Here is a 23,557-nt window from a genome sequence, read left to right as displayed (position 1 = left end):
CTCTTCACTTTAACTTGCAAGGGATACTTCCAACCCCTTTTCTTATCGTTATATATAATAAATTCATATTGTTTATTTTGAAGGTTGACTCGGAAGCTCATGAGCCAATGAGCTATCAAACAACAAACTGTGTATAACAAAAACTTCTCCTGTATAACTAAATTTAATATAAAAAGTTTAATTGTTACAGAACTTGAAACCATCCCTGTCCCCAAGAATCGAAACGCCCTGCATAAACTCGGTAATAAATTCACTATCTGACGAACGATTAGGTTTCTGACTCATTAATAATTTTCATTTCTCTTTGGAAGTTCCATCGCCCCAATCGAGTCAGTAACCGTATAGTTTCGAAACAGCCAACATGTAGGTCGATTTTCGTATCTGCATGTTGTTTCCAGGAACCTTACGCTATAGCGTACCTCGGAAATTCCAAGTTTTAGTGCCCCCGCTGGTTTGTGCTCGCCGAAGCAATTTTACGGTTCATGAAAGCTCTGACGTAAGCCTAAGAGATTGAGTTTAGACACGTTGTAACCAAGGTATTCGATATGCGATCAAATATTTCTGGACGGTGTTCCGCTTAAACGAGAAATTTGTTTGCCCCCGGTAGCGATTTTTGCTCGGCACGCAATAACACCGCCGAGAATACTCGTCGAATCTATAGAACACGATTTCCGTCACTTCGCGCACGTTAAAACGGTTTTATGGAGATTGTTATGAACACCGTTACAACGGGGATCACAAGTTTAAGTAATGCAGAATTAATTTAGTTCGCCGGGATGTTCCAACTTAGTTTTTACGGGCTGCAATAAGGGCAACCAACACTTTAGCCGATATTTCGAAAATAACTTGCGATAAAACCGGGCGTACCTTTATTACGCACACGAACTTTGTTTACGCTTCTCAACGTTTAAAATCCGGACCTGAAAACTTTTCAGCCGATATTTATCGGCGTTTCGCAGGCAATAGAAATTTACCCTTTCCTCGGCGTCAACGCTGATCGACAATTTCATCGACGAAAATTGGAAAAATGATTCGATACATTTTTCGATAGCATACAATTACATTTTTTATAGTATTACTGATCAGAAGGATTTAATTGAATCGTCGTTCCGGTGAAAGATTAAGGTATTATTTAGTACATATTTGGTGTTTCATGTGTATTTTTTGGAACTGAATTTGGAAACGAATTTTTATATCTGAAATTAATATTTTCTCTGTTTACCGAGAAGGATTGTCCTCTAGAAAAAATACTTTGTTGAACTAAAAATATAAACAAATGTTTCCCAGTGACACAATATCTGCTTCACACGTATAATATCACAAGAACCTAACTAACGGGATGATTAAGAAGAGGAGAAAGTTGTGAATTCTATTCGTTTTCACTGTGTAAAATTCGTTCAGCAGTCGGTGAAATTTTGTCAGTTGAAACGCGGACGGGTGAAAATTAAACATTCTTTTGGAACAAAAAGTTGAGAAATCGATGAAATTAATTTCTCGATACCGTTCAACAGAAATCGCATGCCTCGTACGAAAATTGAGCTTTTTCGTTGCACGATATGACGTTGAATAGCACGTCTTTACCTCTGCGAAACGTCAGAGAAGCCGCGAGGGCTCGGTGCACGCGTATTGATTCTTCGTATTGCGCTCGAAATAGTTCAATTTCATGCTGCAAACCAGATTCTTTCGGGTTTCTTCTAACATATAAGCGTCACGATTCGAGGCGAACGGGACCAATATATTCGAGCGGAGAGGAAGTCCTTTAAAGGTGCAATATACGCGCGAAACCGAGAAAGGAAGCGGCATGGTTTCGTTCTTAAGAATAGTGCGAACGAATGTGTAATTTGACACGTTGGAACGATAGTGTATTGTTCCAGGGATATATAAGTATTTCAAATTGGTATAAAGATTGTCTAATATAAAGTAAAGTTTGCTTCAATATAAAAAATCGAAAATTAATTTTATTTAACGAGGTCCACTCCTGTTACGAAAAAAATTATATTAAATAAAACGCGTACAGAATATAATAAAACACCAAGTCAGCAGGAAAAATAAAATCAGTTCTTCCAATGATCCACTTTCTTTAAAGTTCGTGTTATTTGTTCCCACTGTGCGAGGTCGCTCGAGCCGAATGTGGGTATACGTTTTTTCGCATATAACCGGAACGAAACTTTGCATATAGCGGGGCACCGCTATATCCACGTGCCAAGGTATATGAAAACGCGTAAAACTTCTGCGGTCGACGAAGTGCCACGCGATAGGAACGAACAACGTGTCCACAATATCGGGTGGAACCGAACTGCGTAACACCTATCTCTTTTGGCGGACAAACTTTCGCTCCCCGGTGCCCGATCGACGATATTCGCCGTTTAAAGAAACCCACTTTTTCCCAGCGGCGCAATTCGTTCAGAAAGAATCTCCGTGTGAATGGAAAAGGACTTTTTCCCCCGTTTTTCTCTTATCAGCTTAACGAGCTTTTCTTTATCCGTCCGATAACGCTCTCCCCCCCTTCCCCCCTTCCCCCCTTCCCACCCCCCCCCCCCTCTCCCGCCACCATTCCCTTTCTTCTCTCCAGCGGGGACGGACGCTTTTTCTTTTGCAGCACAGTTCCCGTGTACCTTTTCCTTCTTTATTCCTTGATTCTTTCCGACTCCTCCAGCCCGTTCTCGCTGCCTCCAGTTCTTCTTTATTTTTGCATGGAAACGTCATCCTTTGTTGTCTCTTCTCCCGCGGCACTTAACTGTCTCTATTTTGCTCTTCTCCTTTTGTCCCTCTTCCGTTACTCTTCCCGTCGATTTTACTTTTCATGCAGTTAACCTTGCTCGCCTTCGCTCCCTCTCGGACATTTTCCGAGTGTCGTACTACATCCGTTTCATTGCCAACTGAAAATTTCGCTGGCTATCGAGAGTTTCGTAAGTGCTTCCGAAGTACTCGATAAAATAGTGTAATTTATTTATTAACATCGATTCATTTTTATATGGAGAATAACGCAAAGCAGTTAACGAAGCAGTTAGAATTATAAAGATAAATTATTAATGGATATTTAACTTCACTCTTGATTTGGAATTAATTATTCCTCCGATTTAACTGCATGTTTTGTCACTATTGGATCCATCATCCCTTCGCGTCCTTATCCTTGAATGAAACGCAACCAGCCGGCACGAGTCGAGCCGTGTAGAGCAAGATCACCAAGAGTTGCGTCTAATTTCGCAAACGTGCCCGATTAACTGCCACGTGCCTCCTTGTACCGGAGACTCGCATTCTGAATCAATGTCGCGGCTTGGATAAGGATTACGTTGTTCCGTCTACGCATGCTAACGAGAGAGTTCAACGTTATAGCAGACGCTGCTCGGGTTTTACATCTCAATTCGCGCTGCTCGACGTGTCTGCGTAATCAAGACGCACGTGACTAACCCACGTAGAACGTTTTTCGAATAGTTCGATTGTGTACTAATTGATTTTTATCAAAAGGTTGTTGATAACAAGGACGATTATATATATGATCAAAAATAAAATGTTGTTATAAGTTTATTTGTTTGAATGTAATGTAAAAGAAACGACATTACTTTCTGGTCTCTCTAATACCTAAATAGAGTACCTAGTTAGTTTTTCATCATCCTTCAAATCCTTCTAATCATCCTTGAATTAGATGCGCTTCTCAGTAATACGACTTTCTATCAAGGATACTACCAACATCCCGAATCGAATTCTGGATGATGCACACCGCACTTTCCATCGTGGCAAACGTCAAAATTGACATTCGATGACGACCAAAATTCGGAAAACCAGGCGACTCTTACATAACAGCACTTAGCATCCTGATGGGAATTTCATGTTCCCTCTGGACGCTTTCGTCATCGCTACAGAGAGGGTTCTGCGTGCATTTTCAGATTAACTGTTTGCACAATATCTGCCCCTACTGTACAGAGCCAAATAAGCTTGATACGATTTTCATGAATCTCTAATGCCCTTTCACCGTGGTCCCCGAGGATTTCGCAACTCGAGTTTACGCAGTGCGCACTGTTCGAGGCTTTCGGGCGTAGGCGGCCTCCTCTTCGAGGTGTGTTCCATCGTTTCATCAGCGTTGTAACTGCATCGTTTGCCGTCCAGAAACGCTGAACTATGGCGTTTGTTTCGCGACTATGGACGTTTCATCGTATAATTTATTGGGCGCTAGGGGTAGCTGACAGATGAAATTTATAATTATATTGACTGTTGTATCATCTCGAAGACGACATTCGGTTATAGCAACGAATAATCCAGTGCATGGGAGTGCTGAGATTTGTGTATTTACCTGAGACTTTGCAGTGAAGCTATGACTACTAACTGGTCTAGACTATAGCCCCACTTTAAACGAATATAGGCTGACAGCGGATCTATGATAGCCATCAACTATCACCAAAGGTGCCGAGATTTGCAAAGTTTCGAGAGAAATTATACCGAAGTCATAAAAATAATAGGTATTGAAGACAGTGGGACACTGAAATGTCGACTGGTAACTAGCCCAAACTATAGGTAGACAATAAACGAAGGAAAACAGAGTGATCTATGACATAATAGACTTACGTTAAAAAAATGACACAGTTCTATTAAAAATTAAAGTTCAACGACACACCTAGGGCACAAATAGCACCATAAGATAATAGAGGCTTTAACCCAAGCAAAACTGTCCTCGCTTAAGCTGGAGCTACAGCTTGTCCCAGTTTCTAGAATCACTCTGCGTAACATATCACGTGTCTTAACAAATCTATAGCGCCACATAATTCAGCTCACCGTACTGCAGTTCTATCAACGTATCTATGATTGATCTGATGGAAGTATACACCACGTATGGAACGATAGTAACCGGTTAAGTGGGCTCGCCAGTTAGGATTAACCCATTGCGCTCGAGAGCTGACCATTAGGTTTGACGTAGTATATCATTCAGCGACAACGGTCGTTTGGGTTTAATTTCTTTGGAACTCGAAGTGTCAATGAAATTATTGTTGGTGAGGTAAAAGTGACCTGACTTTTATGTTTTAGATTAGTTTGCGATCACATATCAGGGCTACATTTTCGAAGTTAATCTAAGTTTAGCATTCGTGGCATTAGAATGCTAAGAAAGCATCTCGAGTTGCTGGTAGATACCAGAAAGAAAGGACTCGAGTGCAAAGGGTTAACAAAAATTCAGAATCGAACAGTCAACTGGTGCAGTCAGAAAGTATTCAAATCTATAAATTCCAAGTCTTTGCTGCACCTACTGACACAGAAAGTTCTCCTTCTGAGTTTCATTCAAACGCAGCAAGCTTTTGTGAACAATCCCCTATACTCCTGACAGCCTGCCCCCCTAAATAGCTGCTATTTCCGCTCAAATAGGGCTGTAGGTAAAGTGTTGACACCTTCCATAGGGGACACATGTTTTTTTCTCCACTTTTCAAGAGCTCGCAGCGTCAGGTTAAAAGACTCTCCACGCGTTTGTTGCAGGTCTACATCGTGGGTCACACGCCACCAGGAGTCGACGAACGCGAGAGCGGCGCCTTAGTCCTCAGCGAGACGCACAACGCCAAGTACCTTCGCCTGGTTAGTTCCAACGCGGACATCATTCGAGGGCAGTTCTTCGGTCACTGGCACTCTGATACCTACCGTGTGGTTTACGGCGACACAGGTACTTCACGATCACTTCCCTTCTTGTAACCAAACACGGCCAATCGATGCGTTTCTGCTCTCTTAGCCTTTTACACTTTGGGATTCTCTCGCAGAATAAGTGTCTCCTGGGCTCTGGAATAATTTTTTTTTTTTTTTTTTTTTTTGTAAGTTACTGTAAGCTATTCAAATTAGTAATTTTGCTCGTACGTTCATTCATCCTTGGAAATAGGTCCGCAGATCTTTATATGCGGAAATAATTACTACTTTAAAAGTTACTCAACATTATTGCAGAGTCAATGATATTTCGTTGTATTGCATTATAAAATTTAACTTTTATATCTGTTTATTGGTGAGATTGAAATTTTACTTTTTCCGGAAAAGGGTTATTTTTCATTATGAAACGTTCTGTGACGCCTTAAGGGTCGTACGAGTACAAGTGAAACGAGATGAGTGGATATAAGGGATGGTTTCTCTGTAAAGTCAAAAAGTAACCTCAACAAAGTACCTAAACAGGATAGTTCTTAGGTTGGATCAATAAACGTTTGTGGAAAGTTGTGAATAATCGTTTCGCGGTACTTGGCGACCCATTTTGCGCGGACCGCTTTGTTTGGTTGCAAGTTTGCCATTGGCAGATTGAAACGTAGTCGTTATTCCAGGCTTTTTAGCGATACGGGGAGTATTGGCTGAGTACAAACGTGCCCTATTTCGGATACAAAGGAACGCAGAAAACCGCGTGGCTCGGTTCTATTGTAAAACGTTATCGGTGTTATGTGTGACGGCAAAATCTATAAAATACATTAACTACGGGGTAGGCAATTACTCGCGTATCTTTAAACGTGGGTAAAGCAAACTTTTGTAGAGCACTTTGTTGCGTGAGGAGAATTGGTGTCATCTGAAATTAGTAATTACGGGACCTTGCAGTGAGGATCCTCTGGAACATATCAATGCTTGAATGCTATATTTTAATTTGCAAATTTTCAGACGTTCGATCGCTTTATTTTCATGGTCAAATAAAAATTTACATTAATAGTTACTTAGATTCTATATATTTTCCATTTACTCATCGTTTTCGTTACGCAAATTATGTAATATTTATCACCAAATTTACCGCGTCAGATGATATCCTGGAAAATAGAGTGTATCCAGAACCAATGTGCAGTTAAAATGCTATTTTAAAATCTAATCCGAATCAAATTATCATAAATCGAAAGTTTAGTATCACGAATATCTCTCGTTGATATTCATCGAGGAATTTTAATGCGCAGATACGTTACAATAACGTTAGAACGAGCGCAAGGAAGTGTCCCGCATTAGGAGAACGTCGCCAAGAGCAATGCTTCCGTAACGCCATAACGGGAAACCAGATTGGAAGATATCCAAACTACTTCGAACGTTCGCTATGGTTTATTATTTGGTTACGCTGTGCGCGAAATTTTATTAAGTCATGGGGCTACGAGTAGCATCATTTGCAGCGAACATTTGGCACAATACAAATTCTAGAATTTACCTGACAGATTTGTCTCCCATCTGTGAAGTAATTTGACTCGAATAATGAGCGTTATTCGTGTACATAGCGTCTAATAAGGATGCAATAACATAAATTTCACTATTATTCGGTGTCGATTCTATTAAACAGGAAACGGTTAAGAAAGAAGTTTTTCATTTTGAGGATAATATTCATAAATATTTTTAAACGAGCTACGAGCAAGTCTTACATTTCGCCTGGCATATTGATTAAAATTACAGAAACCAAAGCAATCGTTTCTACGTGTAAAAGTAAACCGAAATTATAGGATAACACGTATTCGATATTTTCATTCGAATACTACCTTTACGCGAGATGGTGAAAGGAATTGATTTACGTAAAAAAAAAAAAAAAAAAAAAATCGTATTAAGGGAAAATTGCAATTGGATTTTGCCGGTGCACTGCTGCGTTTGTGAAATATGGGTTGTCAGAGGAGGATAGATTTCATTAAACCACGCAATATTTCACCGCTACCAATTTTTTTTTTTTTTTATTTTCACTTAGAACGTAGCTATAACTCGTCCCACTTCCAGGAATCATCTCGCACACTCGTACGTATTATGGAAAACGTTGCTTCCATTTGTAGAAATATATTCGTCGAGAGATTGAATCTATCAGAGGCTGAAAACGACCATCGCAATATCGCACAACCGAATATGACATTATTTCGATTAGAATAATCGTAAACTTGAAAAAGAAATCGAATCGTTACGATAAATAGGTATTTTAATGTGAACCAAAATGTATCACCAATTCCATGCGATTTCGCGTAAAATTTGTTAATGTTTAACATGTGATAGCGACAATAAACGGTCGATGATAAATTTCACGATGTTTCGCGAGAGCATAGAGTTCCGCACGATCGACTCATATTTTTCCACGTACTTCTTCGGAAAACGGCAAAAGCCAAGAACGATAATCAATAAATTCCCTGCGTGTGCCGTTCGCCGGAGGAATACATTCCTTTCGTTTTACAAGCTCCCTTATTGGTCACGGTACGTGTTTGATGCGCATTAAAAACCGCCTACTATTTTTACGACCGATACCTATAGCATTAGAACGGAACTGAGTGAAAGTACGCACTTGTAAGAATGCATTCATGAAAAATGGGTAAAACGCCTTAGAGACTCAATTATCTTTTTTTTTAATATAACATCTTTAGAATATTTGCTAGATACATATACTGCGAACAGAATGCATCTCGAGTTGCTGGTAGATACCAAAAAGAAAGGCCTCGAGTGCTAAAGGTCAAGTTCCTTAACGTACCTCCTTCCGCAAACAAATTCAACTTCACGATATCCCGTCAAAAACCACGAACAACCCACGATTTCCTTCACAAGAGTCTGCCAACCACTGTCTTACGATTAGACTCGCGCAGATAATAGGAATTCGTAGAATCGATTGTGATCGTGTAAACGTTATTCGTGCCGCCAGGTCAACCGGTGTCTTGGATAATGATGGCGCCCAGTATATCGCCCAGCACGCCTGGAGGGCCCAACAATCCCGGTGTGAGACTGTACAAGTTCGAAACTAGTACCGGCCAGGTAGGTCGAACACTGCCTCTACTAGCGTCCATATCGTTCGTCCGTCTGTGACCGTCTATTTATGCGACGTCCCGATTGAAAGAGCACGTGAATATATACGATCACCCTGGTTCTGTCGTATTCAGGTCCTCGATTATACGCAGTACTACCTGGATCTGCCGGAAGCGAATAAAAATGGGAAGGCAAACTGGATAGCCGAGTACTCCATGCTCGACTACTACGAGCTTCAGGAAATAACGCCGAATACTCTTCACGACTTGGCCGAACGATTGACGCAGTCGAATGATAACGCTTTCGTCAGGTACATAAGGGATTACACGTGTACTGACAAATTTACACCAGTCCCGTTGAGTAGGACGGGGGTCGTGGAACGAGGAACGGAGAGGGCGCGGGCGTGACCACGATCGTATCGGGGACGGGGATCATCGATCATCTGTATTTGACTTCTGGTTTGGAGCAGGTTGCGACGTGAAAAATTGGAACACGACCGTTCTACGCTTAACCACGTGTGGAGTGTTCGCTGGTTTCTTTCGTACGGATTTTAGATTCAGACTAGTGGGTTAAAATACGAGGGGTGGTACTTTCGTAACGTTTATACTGGGGCGTTTTTGTATATACAGTCAGTCCCATACCTATGCGTACCCTCTATCTCTATTGAACACATTTGTCTAAATTGAATGGTAAGCATAATATTCCCAAACAAATGTTTCGTTATGGATATGTACATGATTAAATTTATTATATGTACACGCATTTATTAGGGGGTCAGAAAGTAATGTCGAGGGTACGAATACTTATGGAAGTGACTGTATGTACACTTTTAATTTAAATTGAAATTTTATGATTCCACATCTGTCAACCACTGAAACGGTTGAATAAGCTTCAAACCCGAACAAATCACCAAAAGTGTCTCTAAATTCTCCACTCCATCCAAAAACCTTCCCCCTATCGAAAATAAATCTAAATCCCAGTACGATTCTCCGTCCGTGGTGTACGTGGAAAGGAAAAGGAAGGTTTCAATCACCTCCCTCGTTAGATCGGGAGATAATTGCGCGCAGAGATTACCATACACCGCCCCTGCATAATCGCATTACCTACGGGAGGACCTGGCACAACAAGCGGTAGACCCCCGCGCGAAGAACCTTGAAAGATCCCTGACCCCGTAGCTCGCTAACGGACGACTGACGCAAATTGCTCGTGACAAAGTTACGCCTGCAACGTCGCACCTGTACCCCCTGCAGGGTGGCAAAGTGCCCGACACCGTACGACCGCATTTACATGATCCGATGCGGCGATTGCGTGAGACAGCCACACCCCCCTCCTGCTTCCCACCCTGGCCCTGGCAGCGCCGGGGATTAATAATTTCCATATTTCTCGAGTAATTACCTGGGCATGATAATTCCAAGCCGGTCGGCGCTGATAACTGTCTACCCTTTTCAACGCAATCGCGCCATTACGATGCTAATGGCTGTCCCGATACGCTTCCGCGCGACTGGCGTCTGCCCAGGGGTAGCCACGACTGATTATCTTTCCGCGGTTCCTCGCAGGTACTACGCCGCCAACACGGTGTCACTGTCGCGAGAGGTCGGCCAGGTCTGGGGATGCGGGGGCCCCCTGAACGGAGCCTGCGCCCTTCATCACTACTGCACGGTCACCAGGTTGAATCCCGAGTCCTACAACGAGTGCTTCTCGTCGTACGCTTATCCGTTGGCGTCCATGGCGTCCTCGACGACGCCGCTATACCTCTATCTGCACCTGCTCGTCCTGATCGCCGCGGAACTGCTCAGAAATCGGTAGGTTGCGACGCCGACGGTTGCTACGGAAGACAGCTGCGACGCGAGCGAGCGGAACGCAGCTCCTACCCGCGCGCGATCCTCGGAAGATCGGTTGATATCCGCCGCGAGGGGTTAGATCGGGGAACGAGCGAGAGAGAGAGAGAGAATCGATGCTCACAGCGATCCGTTTTGCTTCTGTGTCCGTCTTTATGTCTGTCAGGCATGTCCGAGCTCCCCGAGCTTGGGCAACCTCCCCCCACTCTATCACGTTGACATGGTACGGCAACGAAGGCGACACGATCGGGAATCGGGGCGATTATCGATACGCGAAGCGTGGGTGGAGAATTATGCGGTGCAACCGATGGGGAAGCTGGACGCTAGAAAGGGTACCGAATGGGACACGACGGGTTCTGGAGAGCAGGATTGCCCGTGGACAGTGGATGGCTCCCGATCGCGGATCCGAAGGGACGAAGTTTGTCTGTAGCCGATACCAGGGTTGCCACGTGTCCTGCTATCGGTGGGCGGTTCTACGATTAGGACAATTCGTGTCCTGCTTACCTTTTTATAAAACCGTCTTATTTCGAGTTCTTCACTGTGAGTATACGCTATGTGTCGATGTATGTGATTATGTATTTGAATTTGCCATGTCTCGTATCGGGCCTGTGCTATTAACAGCAGCGTCCAAAAATAAGCTCACCCTTCGTATCCTCTTTTATTTAGAATTCTGTACCTGAGTGGCAAAGGATTCTACGACCCTAGCTAGGTCTTTATATATATATATATACGTACACTGAAGCATACACACACATGTAGGCCCTCAGTCTCTCAGGAACAGAATAGTCTCACCTCGTACTTGTCAACATGTGGCAACCCTGCCCGAGACATTGCTGTACCACGAAGGCAGTCGGTGCTGCGTTGCACGATGCGAAAGCCTCCTGTAAAAATTAGCGTGTAGTATTTCGTTTCACGTGCGAAATGTCCAGCAGAAACGGGACTTACTTAAGTTCTACGCTTTTCCGCAACTGCGCGTGGAAGGGGAGCGAGCTACCCGAGTGGTTCGTGGACATGCCTGAACTATGTCTTTTCCCCGTCGAGTCGCACGATTGGGGTTCGAGCGTCACGTGGGAAGCGGGACTTAGCGATCACGGCGATCTCGCGACAGCGCTGCCGCGAAATTTCACGATCGCGAGCGCAATCGGCGTTCAGGTGGCGGCGGACAGCTCAACGGACTGGGTCGAAGATTACCGCCGCTACTGTCGGTGCCGTGACGAGGCAGGAGCAGCAAGAGCACGTGTCCCTGGATCTCGTCGCATATTAAAAGTAATAAAAATTAAATTAACGGATTTCATTTATTATTTGAGTGGTTAAAAATCATAGTGGAGTAAGCGAAGATAACACAACACGGAGATACGATGTAATCTCATACGTAATCTATGTGATATCATGTGGAACTTAATTTTCTTTTATTAATTTCGCGCTATTCAACTTCTCTATTTTTACAGAATTACTAAAGTTTCATGACAGGATTAGATGCAGTAGCGAATTCTGAGCATAAAAGTATTAGAGTATGTCTATCCTAAAACTCATTTAGTTCCCGAGCTACTCTTTTAATTCACCCTCCAGTCAGTAAGAGTCGCCGTGCGCTCCTGACTCCGCGACGCTTAACGACGGTCCACTGTATCTCGGAAAATATCAGTCTTAGGATAGTTATACCTTAACACTTTTATTCTCAGAATTTGCTACTCTATCGTACACTGTCATAGAAATGTTATAAAACCGATTGAAATGAAACATTCCATGTACTAAAATGGGAATGGAGGAAGGGGGCCGTGTTCCATTGTTGCCCCGAGCGCCAAAATATCTAAGCACGGCCCTGGCGCGACCGTGAGACCAGAGGATGACCGAGGGTCCTCGGACCGGAATCGTTTTGCAAAAATAATTAAAAAAAAAAAAAAAAAAAAAAAAATAAAAATCATTGATGTTGTACTTACTTCTCTTAAACGTTCGGTGTACGGTGTTCTGACACGAGAGAATATAATAACAGCGACGCGAGAATGAATGAATCGATCCCACGAAAAGTCGCTAACACTTGTTCGGCGACGTCGCGCGACTTCGGTCCGTCTTTACGGACGCTGAAGTCGTCGACTCCGAGGCGTATGCGTCGATGCGTAACAGCTTAAAGGGCCATGATATTCGTACCAAGATTTTGCGATTGTCGGAACAATACAATATTTCTTAATAAAGGAATCATGGATTTGTACCTGGTGGAGACTTTATTTGATCCTGTCACACGTCAACAGTTGTTCCTGCCTTGGTTCCTCCCGAATGGGTGTAGAGTGAGTGATCAACCGTTCGAATTCACATTTAGAATCGATGACCCTATTTTTTAGTAAGTTGAACATTTGTTGCTCTGGGGCGTACGAAAAATTGGTTGCACAACATTTTATCGCTCGAGTTTACCGTGTCCGTATTTCTCATTTATTTTCTTTCTAATCCTTTGCAATACATATCTATGATTCCCTCTATTTTGAAGAAATATCGTCCCATTTTTCATTCGTTCGCGAACTTTATTCGATTACCGTTACAATTTCGTAAACTGATGGATTTTTCATATCCCAAAAGTGTTCCATCTGGTGTTGCATCCAGCATTTGTCGTTTTCAGTTAAATATTTCAAACCCTTTACTCGTGAGAGATGATTGAATTAACTCATAAATGTGTCGAAAATAACATAAAAGCAATCGCGATGCAGATCGAATTTTTACATGAAAAACTCGAAGGTAGAGTAAAATTCAGAATAATTCTAAACCTCACAAATGCATCTACGAGGTAATGAAATAATTGTATAATTGTATTTGTAGAGGAATATATCATTTTTGGTGTTGCGTAATTGTGTTTACGCCGGAAAAAGCTTCACACATTATTAAATCAATATTTATCAATGAATAATACGAGTATCATTTACTCGCCAATCATTTGTAGATCAATTGAATCTATCAAATGAGATCTCATCCTCCTGCGATGCTTCTGTCCACCTTTTCCGTAAGTATTAATCGCTTTTCCTATATTTATACATTTTTATCTAATTTGCATTCGTTAAAATCACGGACAGTGTTCACTAAGATGTTAAACATGATTTTTCTTGTAAATTCTAAAAGAATTTATATACAAATTAATTTACATTGTATTATTCTTCCCCATGTCAGGTGAAAAATAGACAATCTTATTAATTTTGTGTTCAAAGAAGGCACTAAAGCATTATATGGAAAAAGAATTGAAACGTAAAGAATTTCCAATAGAAGCTGTGAAAAAAATGTTTGCATCCCTTCTACAGACTAACTTATGAATATAAATATATAAATTCCTCCGCGTTGGTTTCATTCGTCAACCATTATTGGAATAATATGTCCGCCTCTGGCGACTGTACCCCCTGTCCTTGTTCATTTTTTCAAATTAACCGTGGCGCGTAATACCTTCCGTCTATTACGAGAAAAATGGTCGTGGCTACGTTCTCGCCCTTCCTTTTGCCATTACCTTCATGCGTTTCTAATTAGACAAGGCCGCTCGTCGCGGCTCGTTTTCAGACACCGATGAGCAGTTACCAGAATCCGGCATTTACTCGGATAACAAGATAGACCGGCGGGGTCTCAATTAATTCCGTAGTTGCTATAGTTAGCAGCTAGCCAACTTCCGTAAACGAGCTCCGGCCTTCCTCGGCGCGGTGACAGCAAATATGAAGATAAGTCGTTCATTAACACGAAACGGACATTTAGCGGAAAATGCGAGAATTTCGCCAACGTAAAGAGAGAGACTCTAGCCTTTACTCGAGGAAACGAAGATTTCCTGAATGTCTCGGGCTCGTGCGTGCTCGCCAGTAACGATGGAAGCAATACCGAATCGATGTTTCCGATACCAGCGTATAAATTAGAATCGAGTATCGGAGGGAATCGGTTTCCATTTCGTTATACTATCCTAGTATCGGTTAAGGGTGGAAATTAGAGGCAAGTTAGGTAGGTATATAATCTTCGTCCCAGGAGTTAGTTTTTATTTGATTAATTATAGTATTGTTTAAATTAAGTTGTCACGATCGTATTAAAAAGGAATTATGGAGGCACACATTTATTGAATATTAAAATTTTTAATATTATATTTCGTATGTATTTAATATTAATCCTTCGACTTTCGGTTGCAGTTAATAGAGATACGTTTGTTGTGTATCTTTGTTAATGATCGAAGGACGCTCCATTCGGAATAACTTTCTCTTTAATACCCAGAGCCATGGTACATGTACCTACCGTAAACCTCTTTAGTCCCCTGCGCATCTGTCTTACGCACCACGCGGGGCATCTTTCTCAGCGGGCGTAGCTACTGTTCCCTCGATAAAACTGTAGTTAATGGTTCATGTAATCAATAATGAACAAAGAGATCGAACATAATTTACAAACTGATACTCGTGCCATTAATTCTCCGTCGTTCCCATTTCTATACGAAAGTACTTCCTTCTACCGAAGCTCTGATGAAGGGCACGAATCAATCCCATTTGTGTTTGATTCTACTCGAAAGTAGAGGGACTATCGCTCGTAGTTCGTACAAAGGACTCGAGACCACTACTTCAAAGGTGCTCGATCCCATCGCTAATTGCACGCCGTGCAACAGCGCCCACGGTACTTCTGCCGAGCGCGGATTTTACGTGCTTCGAGGGGGATTCTCTCGGTTCGTAGACACCGATACGCGACGCGGTAATAAAATTCCTATTGACAAAGACTCGACTTTGAGCCGACTATATCCCGCCCCCTCGCTATATGTAAAATTCACGAGCTGCTCATCTGACGTCGCGCTATCGGGCTCCGCGAAACGCGAGGAATCCGATCGAGATTTGCTTAAGTGCTCGGAAGATGAGAGCACGTGACTCAAATCGACGAATCGAGCCGATCGAAGTTCGTTTCCATGCTACACTGTTTCGTCCTGGAATTTCATCGGTGAGCAACTGTGACGTGGACGACGTGGGACAGGATCTGAGAGCGAAAATGAACCGAAAGAAAATATTCCGACGACGGGTCGGAGATTGGAGTTTAAAGGGTTTTTAGGAAGTCGTTCTTCGTGACAGGAAGGGGGCTGAGATGGAAAAGTAACAGATGGTAAAATCAGGAGGATAGGCAGATCGTGTTTCTTAGAATGAAGAGGACTCTCGAAGAGGGAGGATTTGGCACAATTGAAGACCTTCTGGAGGAGTTTCAATAGTAGGAGATCCGTTGGAACCGTCACGTTAGCTCTGAAGGCAATTTTCAGCAGGATCGCAGTCGCTAAAACGTCAGGTTGGCCTGCTACCATCTCTAAAATCAGATCGGTCAATCTTTTGATACCTTGACACATCATCGTTATCATACTTTTCACGTTAGGAGTTGAGAATACATCAGTTCCCATTTAGTAATACCACTAAAGTCTTGCTCAAATTATCACTGAATTTTCAAGAAATGTATACAAAGGATTTTCTGTTAAAGTTCCCAAAAATTACATCGCTATCATTCTCGTAGCATAAATTTCGTCACATGTCCTCAAGGCTAGCTCTCCCCATCCGACAATCGCTCTACATACTGTCTGTTGAATTACGTTTCAACAGCCACTATGAAATTGGCAATTGACATATTCCACTACTGAACCTAAAAGCCAGCGGACCTCTCACGTGTGCAACGTAAAGCCGACCTGACTGAAACTTTGGACTCCTGGCCCGTTCTCACGGGGAGAGAATTTCATCACTGGCCTAATTCACGGTTCGCATACTCGCGGGGCACTTTCAACGTTCCGTTCTCATTCGACTTTTCGCTGGCGCTCCTTGCAATTCAAACGAGGATTAACGATAATGGACGGCATTCCGTTCGATATAAAGTGTCTTGCGTTCGTCACGCGATCCGTCGGATCCTCTCTGCAAATGGAAGAATGATGATTTTTATATGCGAAACAACAAAAACCACAGGAACAATCGTTTAATATTTTAATATTTATTGAGAATTAATAATGGTTCTTTTACCATTACCTTGTCTGAAACAAGGAGGTATTATTACCTGTGATTAATTGTCTGGCCCAGAAAATTGTAGCTACAAATGACTCTATAAAGACACCAGTTAGCCTGATCAATTAAAACCTCGTTAAAGGATGTTCCACAAACTGCATCAATAATTGAAGCTATCATAGATGTACCGAAATCCAAAAAGTGTGGCCACTGTTCATTAAAAGTATATCGAAAGGCATCATGACGGTATTGTACAAGAGGGTATCGAAAATTCCCCAAATTGGTTCCATAAAAGATTACATGATAATTTGAGACTCTAGTAGCCATCATCCCCTTTAAAGTAAGCTCCATGGTAGTGGATGCAACGATCCCAGCGAACCTGCCATTGTTGAAGAATCTTTACAAGGTCCATTCTTTTTATACTGCTCAGCACAGTTCGCGTTTCTTCCTAAATCTCCTTAATTGTGCTAAATCGCCACTCTTTAAGCTCCGTTTTCATTCTAGAGACGATAAAATACTCTTGGATTACCAAATTAGAAGAATGAGGAGAAGAGGCATGTTTAGTGGAGCTAAAGACATTGATCGTGTGGATTGAGACATTATCATGGTGAATGATTGAATTCCTAGTGGTCAAAGACTTGATACTGTTCAATCATTCTTATTTTACTGGATAATAGTTTAAATTTATTTTCATATCAGGTGTCATACACTTTAGTTGGCATTTTTGAGTAGAGGGTGCATTCTAGTCTGAACGTAAAAGTCAACTGGACATCGTTACAATTTTTTATTCTTTCTTCGAGGTATCAGTCTCAAATGTTCACTTGACAGAAGACACGTATAACTGACGTTTCCAAATTTTTTAATTAATATTTTACAATGTCCCAAACATATTTGCAGTTTTTCCCTTTGCAGGCTGCAATTCTGAAATAGACGTACTTGATAGATACTTAAGTAAGCATAATGAACAGCAACACGCGTGCAACGGTGTGGATACGCACCTGACGATGAAGCCTGTCACACACCAGAAGCTCGAACCGCGCAACGCCACACGTTGCTCATAACTTAGAGCGACATAATACAGCGCGAAACGCGTAGAGAGGGAGACAGGAAAGTCATTGGCGTCATCGATCAATCCGACGCACAAGAGGGCGGCCCCGGGGTAACGTTCAAGCAATTACACTGTGAATCCTCCACGGGGCCAGTGCAGAGTTTGCTTTCAATCTGAAAATTCACCAAGGAAGAACATTTTTAACCTACGTGGTACATAGGATGAAAGCATATACTGCAATTGCACTCGAAAACTCATTTTCAAGGTTTTGCTTGAAGAAGGAAAAATCAGCTCTAAACTAATCTAGGCGTTGAGAAATATAAATATGAATGTTTGTTCATAATTTTAACCTTGCTTTTAGGTCGTAGTATTAAGCTTTTTGCTCTTGAGAAAGCTTAATAACTTCAAGGTAATTTTGTGGTGCCGTTTGGAGAAGTTTTAAGTGTTCCTTTTACTCGCAGGAAATTATGCATGTTGATATAATTTAAGTTTCATTAATTTGTCTACCTTACCCAATTAAAATGACTCAAAAGTTTCGGAATATTTACTGAAAGAACCATGAAAACATCTTATTTCTTCGCGAGAACGGAAAACCTACGGGCACCTCTTAATTATTATTTCCCAAAAAATGAACTCTGTGTAATTTTCCCTTTATTTGTTTCTCAACGTAAACCGATCTGACATGGCGTGAGATACACCAGCGACCTGGACGGATCGGTTTCAGCGACGGGAACACGATTATACACCGTGTGCCCATCCGAGTGCGCGCACGCACATTCGACTGCTGAACCCGACAAGTTGCTACCATATTGCGATATGCAAGAGAATGTGTTACAGAGCCGTCCACGAACGTAAAGCACAGCCGACTATACGCTCGGCGGGCGTCATTGAGCCGTGCTTGGTATCGCAGGACCGTCAAAGCGACGTAAAACGCGGATACTTGATGTCATTTCGCGCTTTGCAGAATGGACTTTTTACAGGCCGTCGTTCCTTTGTCGGGAGGAGCGCGCACCTTTTGCATCCCTTCGTCAGCGGACTCGTCGATATTAAAAGTGCTGTTCCTCGACGCTGCGCACACTCTGGAAAACTATACCCAGCGTCGGATGCGACATGACTCTACAGAATAATCGTCGAGTTCGGTAAGAAATTTTAAAAGATTTATTAGGACCATGTTCAGGACAATTATTAAATTAATAATCCGTTTGCTTGTGATGCGAATTCGTACAATTTTTAAGACTCTCGCTCTTGTAAAATGCCATAAATTTATTAACCTGCATTGCATAACTAATTATGCATTTTAAAAGAATGTACTTGCAATAAGATACAATCGATTTTCCAATCATTTTATGCATTACAAATTTACCCATACTGATTTCGACGTTGATTAAATCTAAACATAGTATAAATCTCACGCCGCGTATAAAATAATTTGGACATAAATTTTTAATGTTCTATATTTACGAAATAAATTTAATTACGACAAAAGCATTAAATACGTGGAAAAATTGTAATTCGAATGTTGACGACCGTAATTTAAGCATAACGTGATATTAAACATCGAACACGAATTTAAAGCCCGTATCGTATCGCGTTAAAAACACATTAAATATATGGTCCACGCAACTATTGGATTGGTGATTTAAATTCCTCTGTTGGTAAATGGAGAATCGTTTGACGTCGCGTTGAATAAAGTGCGTGTAATTCGCGACAATACCGAAAGTAAATCGACACATAAATGATTCCATTGCAGTGGACAAACAAGTTTCTGGTATTCCGAATATTATACGAAATTTCTCATCATCAATCGAACAGGAAAAGGGCGTAAAACTAAATAACGCGAAATTGAAGAAATTAGTGCAACATTGCAGGAAATCTAATTAATTTGTAGCAGATTACTACAATAAAATTCAATGCAAAATTAAACATAGAGAATATGTTGTCCTCACCATTTATCTTCAATTATCTCAATTTGGTTTTTCTGGTACTATACGTCAGTTTTTTGTTGAAGTTTAGTAGTGAGAGTCATTCGTACATTTGTTTAACGTAATTCCTTTTGTCACACTATTACACGAGGATAAACCAATAATAAAAAAACGAAATAAACAAGTTACTTTCATTTCACCTCTGGTTCTCGTTAAGTGAAATATTTTTGAATAAAATGTAGCCAGCCATAAGTTTAAAGCTAATAATATTATGGTACCTGGTGGGTTAGAATGGTTCTTCATTCATCAAAACTATTCGGAATCGTAGCATTTTCCGCGATAATAAAGGATTCTTTCGCAAAATTATTAAAATTCAATTTCTCTTTACCCGCAAACAAAAGCTTAGCTCGCAAAAATTTGCCAAACTTTCCTCCAGGAACTGACCCGTCGGAAGTCTGAAAAGACTGTAATGAACCGTGCGATGAATGTGGGCTACATAGTCGAACAAATTTCCGCCTAACTCGGTGCTTACGCTCGCACAATTTCTGCACCGCTGCGAGCTTTCAATGAGGGACAGAAACGCTCGTGTCCTCAGGCATCCAACGAGAACGAAGAAACAAGGAGACGCATAAGTTGCGATAAGGAATAACACTTTGACTTTGTGATCTATAAAATAGGAAGGTATTCTAATAAAAAAAGAAACTTGCCAAAATCTGATTAGATGTTGTACGGCTCGTGAAAAATAATCACTTTCGTTAGTTTCTGGTTTTTCTGGTACAATACATTTGATACGTGTAAAAATGTTGAAAAATGATTTAAATACATTTTAAAGGGAATTAAATTACCCATAGAAAAGTAAAATAGAGTTTGCCTTTATCTTCTCTTATAAAGATCAAACGAAAAAGAATCTCTGATTTTTAATCACCAGTTATTGATTTGCTCATCTACGATCGAATAACTTCTGGCGTCCTTGTTTCTATTCACTGATTTTCAATAGAAATCGATCCTTCGCTAATTCCATGAACCGTATCGTTCGCCAGAGAAACTGAAAATCCCCAAAAGTGGCTACGCGCGCCTTTTTCATTTTGGCCTGCCACGGAAGCTATAAAACGAAAATTTCTCGTGAATTTTTCACGGCCAGTTTTTCAGTCGTGCGTGGACCAACAATTCCAATCCCGCGCCAACGCATCAATCCTATCGCCAAGTTACAGTGGAAAGTGTAAAAAAAAAAAAAAAAATACCAATGGAGGCCTTTCAGGCGTTTCCCCCTATTTTCGCGAGGCGAACAAAATCCATGGAATTCGAATTTCTCGCGGAACTTTTAGGCTGATTAATTCTCCTGTGTGCGGGACACGTTTCAAAATGTCTACGAAACGGGAAATTGGACAACCGTGTATTTTCAGTTACGTAGTTCGCAATGACGCGTGGAGAAATCGAGAACGGTAAACCACGGAAGTTTTCTATGCATTCCAGAATTTCGTTGATTCTTTTGAGTTTCGTAACTTTCTTAACCGTTAGATATTCCTAATTTGCAACTTTGTCGATTTTTTCACTCCCAATCGGGTTTGCAACTTTTTCGTCTCCCGGTTTACTTCTTATCGCTTTACTTTCATCCAACCCCATCGCAGTTGGTACCTCGATCAGAGGAGAAGGACGTTGGTAGGTTATGACGCCCATTGACGTCAGGCAATATTCATCGACGCAGATTCATCACCCGGCGACGTGAATCGCCGGGAGCGTGGTCTGACGCGGGCGACGCCAAAGGAACGGATCGTCGAAATTGTCGAAGGCGCGAATCGCACGTCGTCGTCGCGTCCTCGGGACACTGGAAAGAAATAACGGTTGACGTACGTGCCGTGCAAGATTCGCGAACATCCGTTCCCTGGTCCGTATCCCACCTCCGACTACGTTAGACGAAGCAACGAGGAAAAAGGAACTTTGTTCTTCCCGCGACTCGTTCTCTCGCGTGTCGAGGAATTCCGCGTAACGTTTGTCACGAAAACAGGCGTGAAATGTATGCGACTCCCGTTCCACAGGCCTCCAGGCTGTTCCTCGAGGAAGTTCCTTAGTCATTTCCCCCTCGCTGGAGGAGTCTGAAGCGTTTCAGGGTAAACGTCACCGTAATGCTGTCCCCCACTTCTCGCCATGGTGGTGCTAAAATATTAACTCCATTACAGGGTGAGGTCGCGTCGCGTTGGGCTTCGTTTGAACGAAATCGTTCGCCATTCCTCGCCAAGCAAAAGTGGTGTTGAGGTCCTTATTCGAAATCAAGATGTCTCGCGATTTTAACGATGTGTAGCAGCGGCGTTCGGAAGCGTTGAGCCGAACCGTTTGTCTTTGTATCGATATATGTGGCTCGTGACGAGCCGGGAACGGCGTCATCAAATCACGTACACAAAATTCGAATAAAACATTTAAAATTATTATATTCTTTCTCTTTGAATTATCGGGTACGCGAGATCGCGTATTGTCAATTAAGAAATGGGATGGGCAGTAGCAACAGCAACCAAAAACCTTTAAATGCCCTTTGTACTTCCACTTACAGCCTAGGTATCGCCACCCTTTGTCTTCGAAACGTCCTTTCCTACTAAAAGTAAATTCGTCTTGATTCCTCTCGAACGAAGAAATCCCCCGCAACGTGTGTTCGATTCTTTGAACCTTTCATTTATTATAAAATTTTCTTTGTAGATCGTCGACGATAATTTCATTTAAGGACTGAACACCAAGAACAGACTGTGGCGATACTTTCCGCGACTCTTTTCTTATTTTCTTTCCCCGTTTCTCTCTGGCTTCTCCCCGCACCCGCTCTCTTTCTTCGTTTCAACGAGTCTGTTCGTTTTTCTTTCATTCTGGAACGACTAGGGTTTCGTGTCGATGCGTTTGTTGGCGTGTCGCGGCAGATTCGTGGGCAAGGTCTTGGTGACTCCTCATTGTGGAGACGAGACGGTGTCGCAGGCGGTTTTATCTACCGCTGAAAGAAATAGGCGACACAAAGGGGAGCACTTTAGCGATTAGTTACCCTCTTCCGCGAGTATCGCTGATGTTTACGGCGCTTGAGCGCTGTTAGCCGCACATGCAATCTCGTTCGATGTTAATCGCTGGCGACTAGCCGAGTCTTATTGGAAATCGTCTCTCCTCCGAGGTCACCGATCGGCTGGTCGGATACCATCGCGCAATTGACATAGCGCCTGAGTTCTTTTTCGTACGAATTCCACCTTTCGGATCCTGCAATCCAGACGCCATTCATCGTAAGGTTTATTTAAAAAGAATTTTATTACCTAATAATTTCATTAAAAAGTATCGTATCTTGTCGCTTTTAAAGCTATGATTTTGAACTTTATTTATATTTAGCAACGTCCATGTATTTTGGTGTAAGAAGGCTGCAGTAATAATATTTTTGCGAAGTTTCTGGGTCGGTAATAAATATTAACAGGATAAAATAAAGTGATTAAACTACGAACGTGAAAAGTTTATGGAAAGACTTACTTCTATAAAGAATCTTCATCGACTTCATTTAATACCACTTCTGATGTAGTATCTTTAGTAAGTCGGTTGTCTCGGCATTCTACATCACAGCTTTCCGGATCGTCCCTCTTCGAGAACGTTCACTCGTTGCTTCGTCAGTTAACTCTCTTCGAGGTAATTAAATATACACCAGAATCAATACAATACTTCATAATCTTTACGGCGTATCCTCATTAGCAGGCAAAAAGTTAATTTGGCAATGTTAAACGAATCTCCAGACGCCTTTCAATCAGCGTAACTTAATTTCAATTCCGAATGTCTCCGTTTCAGTAACGTTCGAGCGCGATCGAATTATGCAGTCTCATTGGATATTCCGTTAAGAAATTCTTATTATGCAGTTAAAGAGGGAAAAACTCTTAAAATGAGTTTCGCAAATTTCCTGCCCTGGAGAAATAATCGATTTTAATTCCTCGATACTTTATCGCCAAACTATTCGTTGCTCAACAAATAAGGTCCGGTATCGGTTAATAATTCACGTACCAAGGAAAAGGAACACGACCCAAAATATAAAGGCCGCCCTTAATGAACGAGTTTGAATTTTCTCCTCTCTACGTGGTTCATTATTTATCGCTAATAATGCGAATCGGC

General features: G+C 41.9%; 1 protein-coding gene across 3 annotated transcripts in view; it reads left to right on the top strand.

Moving 5' to 3' along the window:
• Positions 1-12,726, top strand: part of LOC128896358 (acid sphingomyelinase-like phosphodiesterase 3a) — a 65,535-nt gene extending 52,809 nt beyond the window's left edge. For all 3 annotated transcript variants that reach the window (XM_054159706.1, XM_054159705.1, XM_054159704.1), the window contains 4 exons: positions 5,461-5,641; positions 8,582-8,691; positions 8,817-8,992; positions 10,239-12,726. In XM_054159706.1, coding sequence (XP_054015681.1) covers positions 5,461-5,641; positions 8,582-8,691; positions 8,817-8,992; positions 10,239-10,488 — 717 coding nt within the window. In that variant the 3' untranslated portion in view covers positions 10,489-12,726. The remainder of the gene's footprint in view (positions 1-5,460; positions 5,642-8,581; positions 8,692-8,816; positions 8,993-10,238) is intronic.
• Positions 12,727-23,557: the final 10,831 nt, after the last annotated feature.

This window comes from Hylaeus anthracinus, unplaced genomic scaffold (assembly GCF_026225885.1).
Source record: "Hylaeus anthracinus isolate JK02 unplaced genomic scaffold, UHH_iyHylAnth1.0_haploid 0, whole genome shotgun sequence".
Lineage (NCBI taxonomy): Eukaryota > Metazoa > Arthropoda > Insecta > Hymenoptera > Colletidae > Hylaeus > Hylaeus anthracinus.
This window is presented reverse-complemented; position numbering and strand designations above follow the sequence as displayed.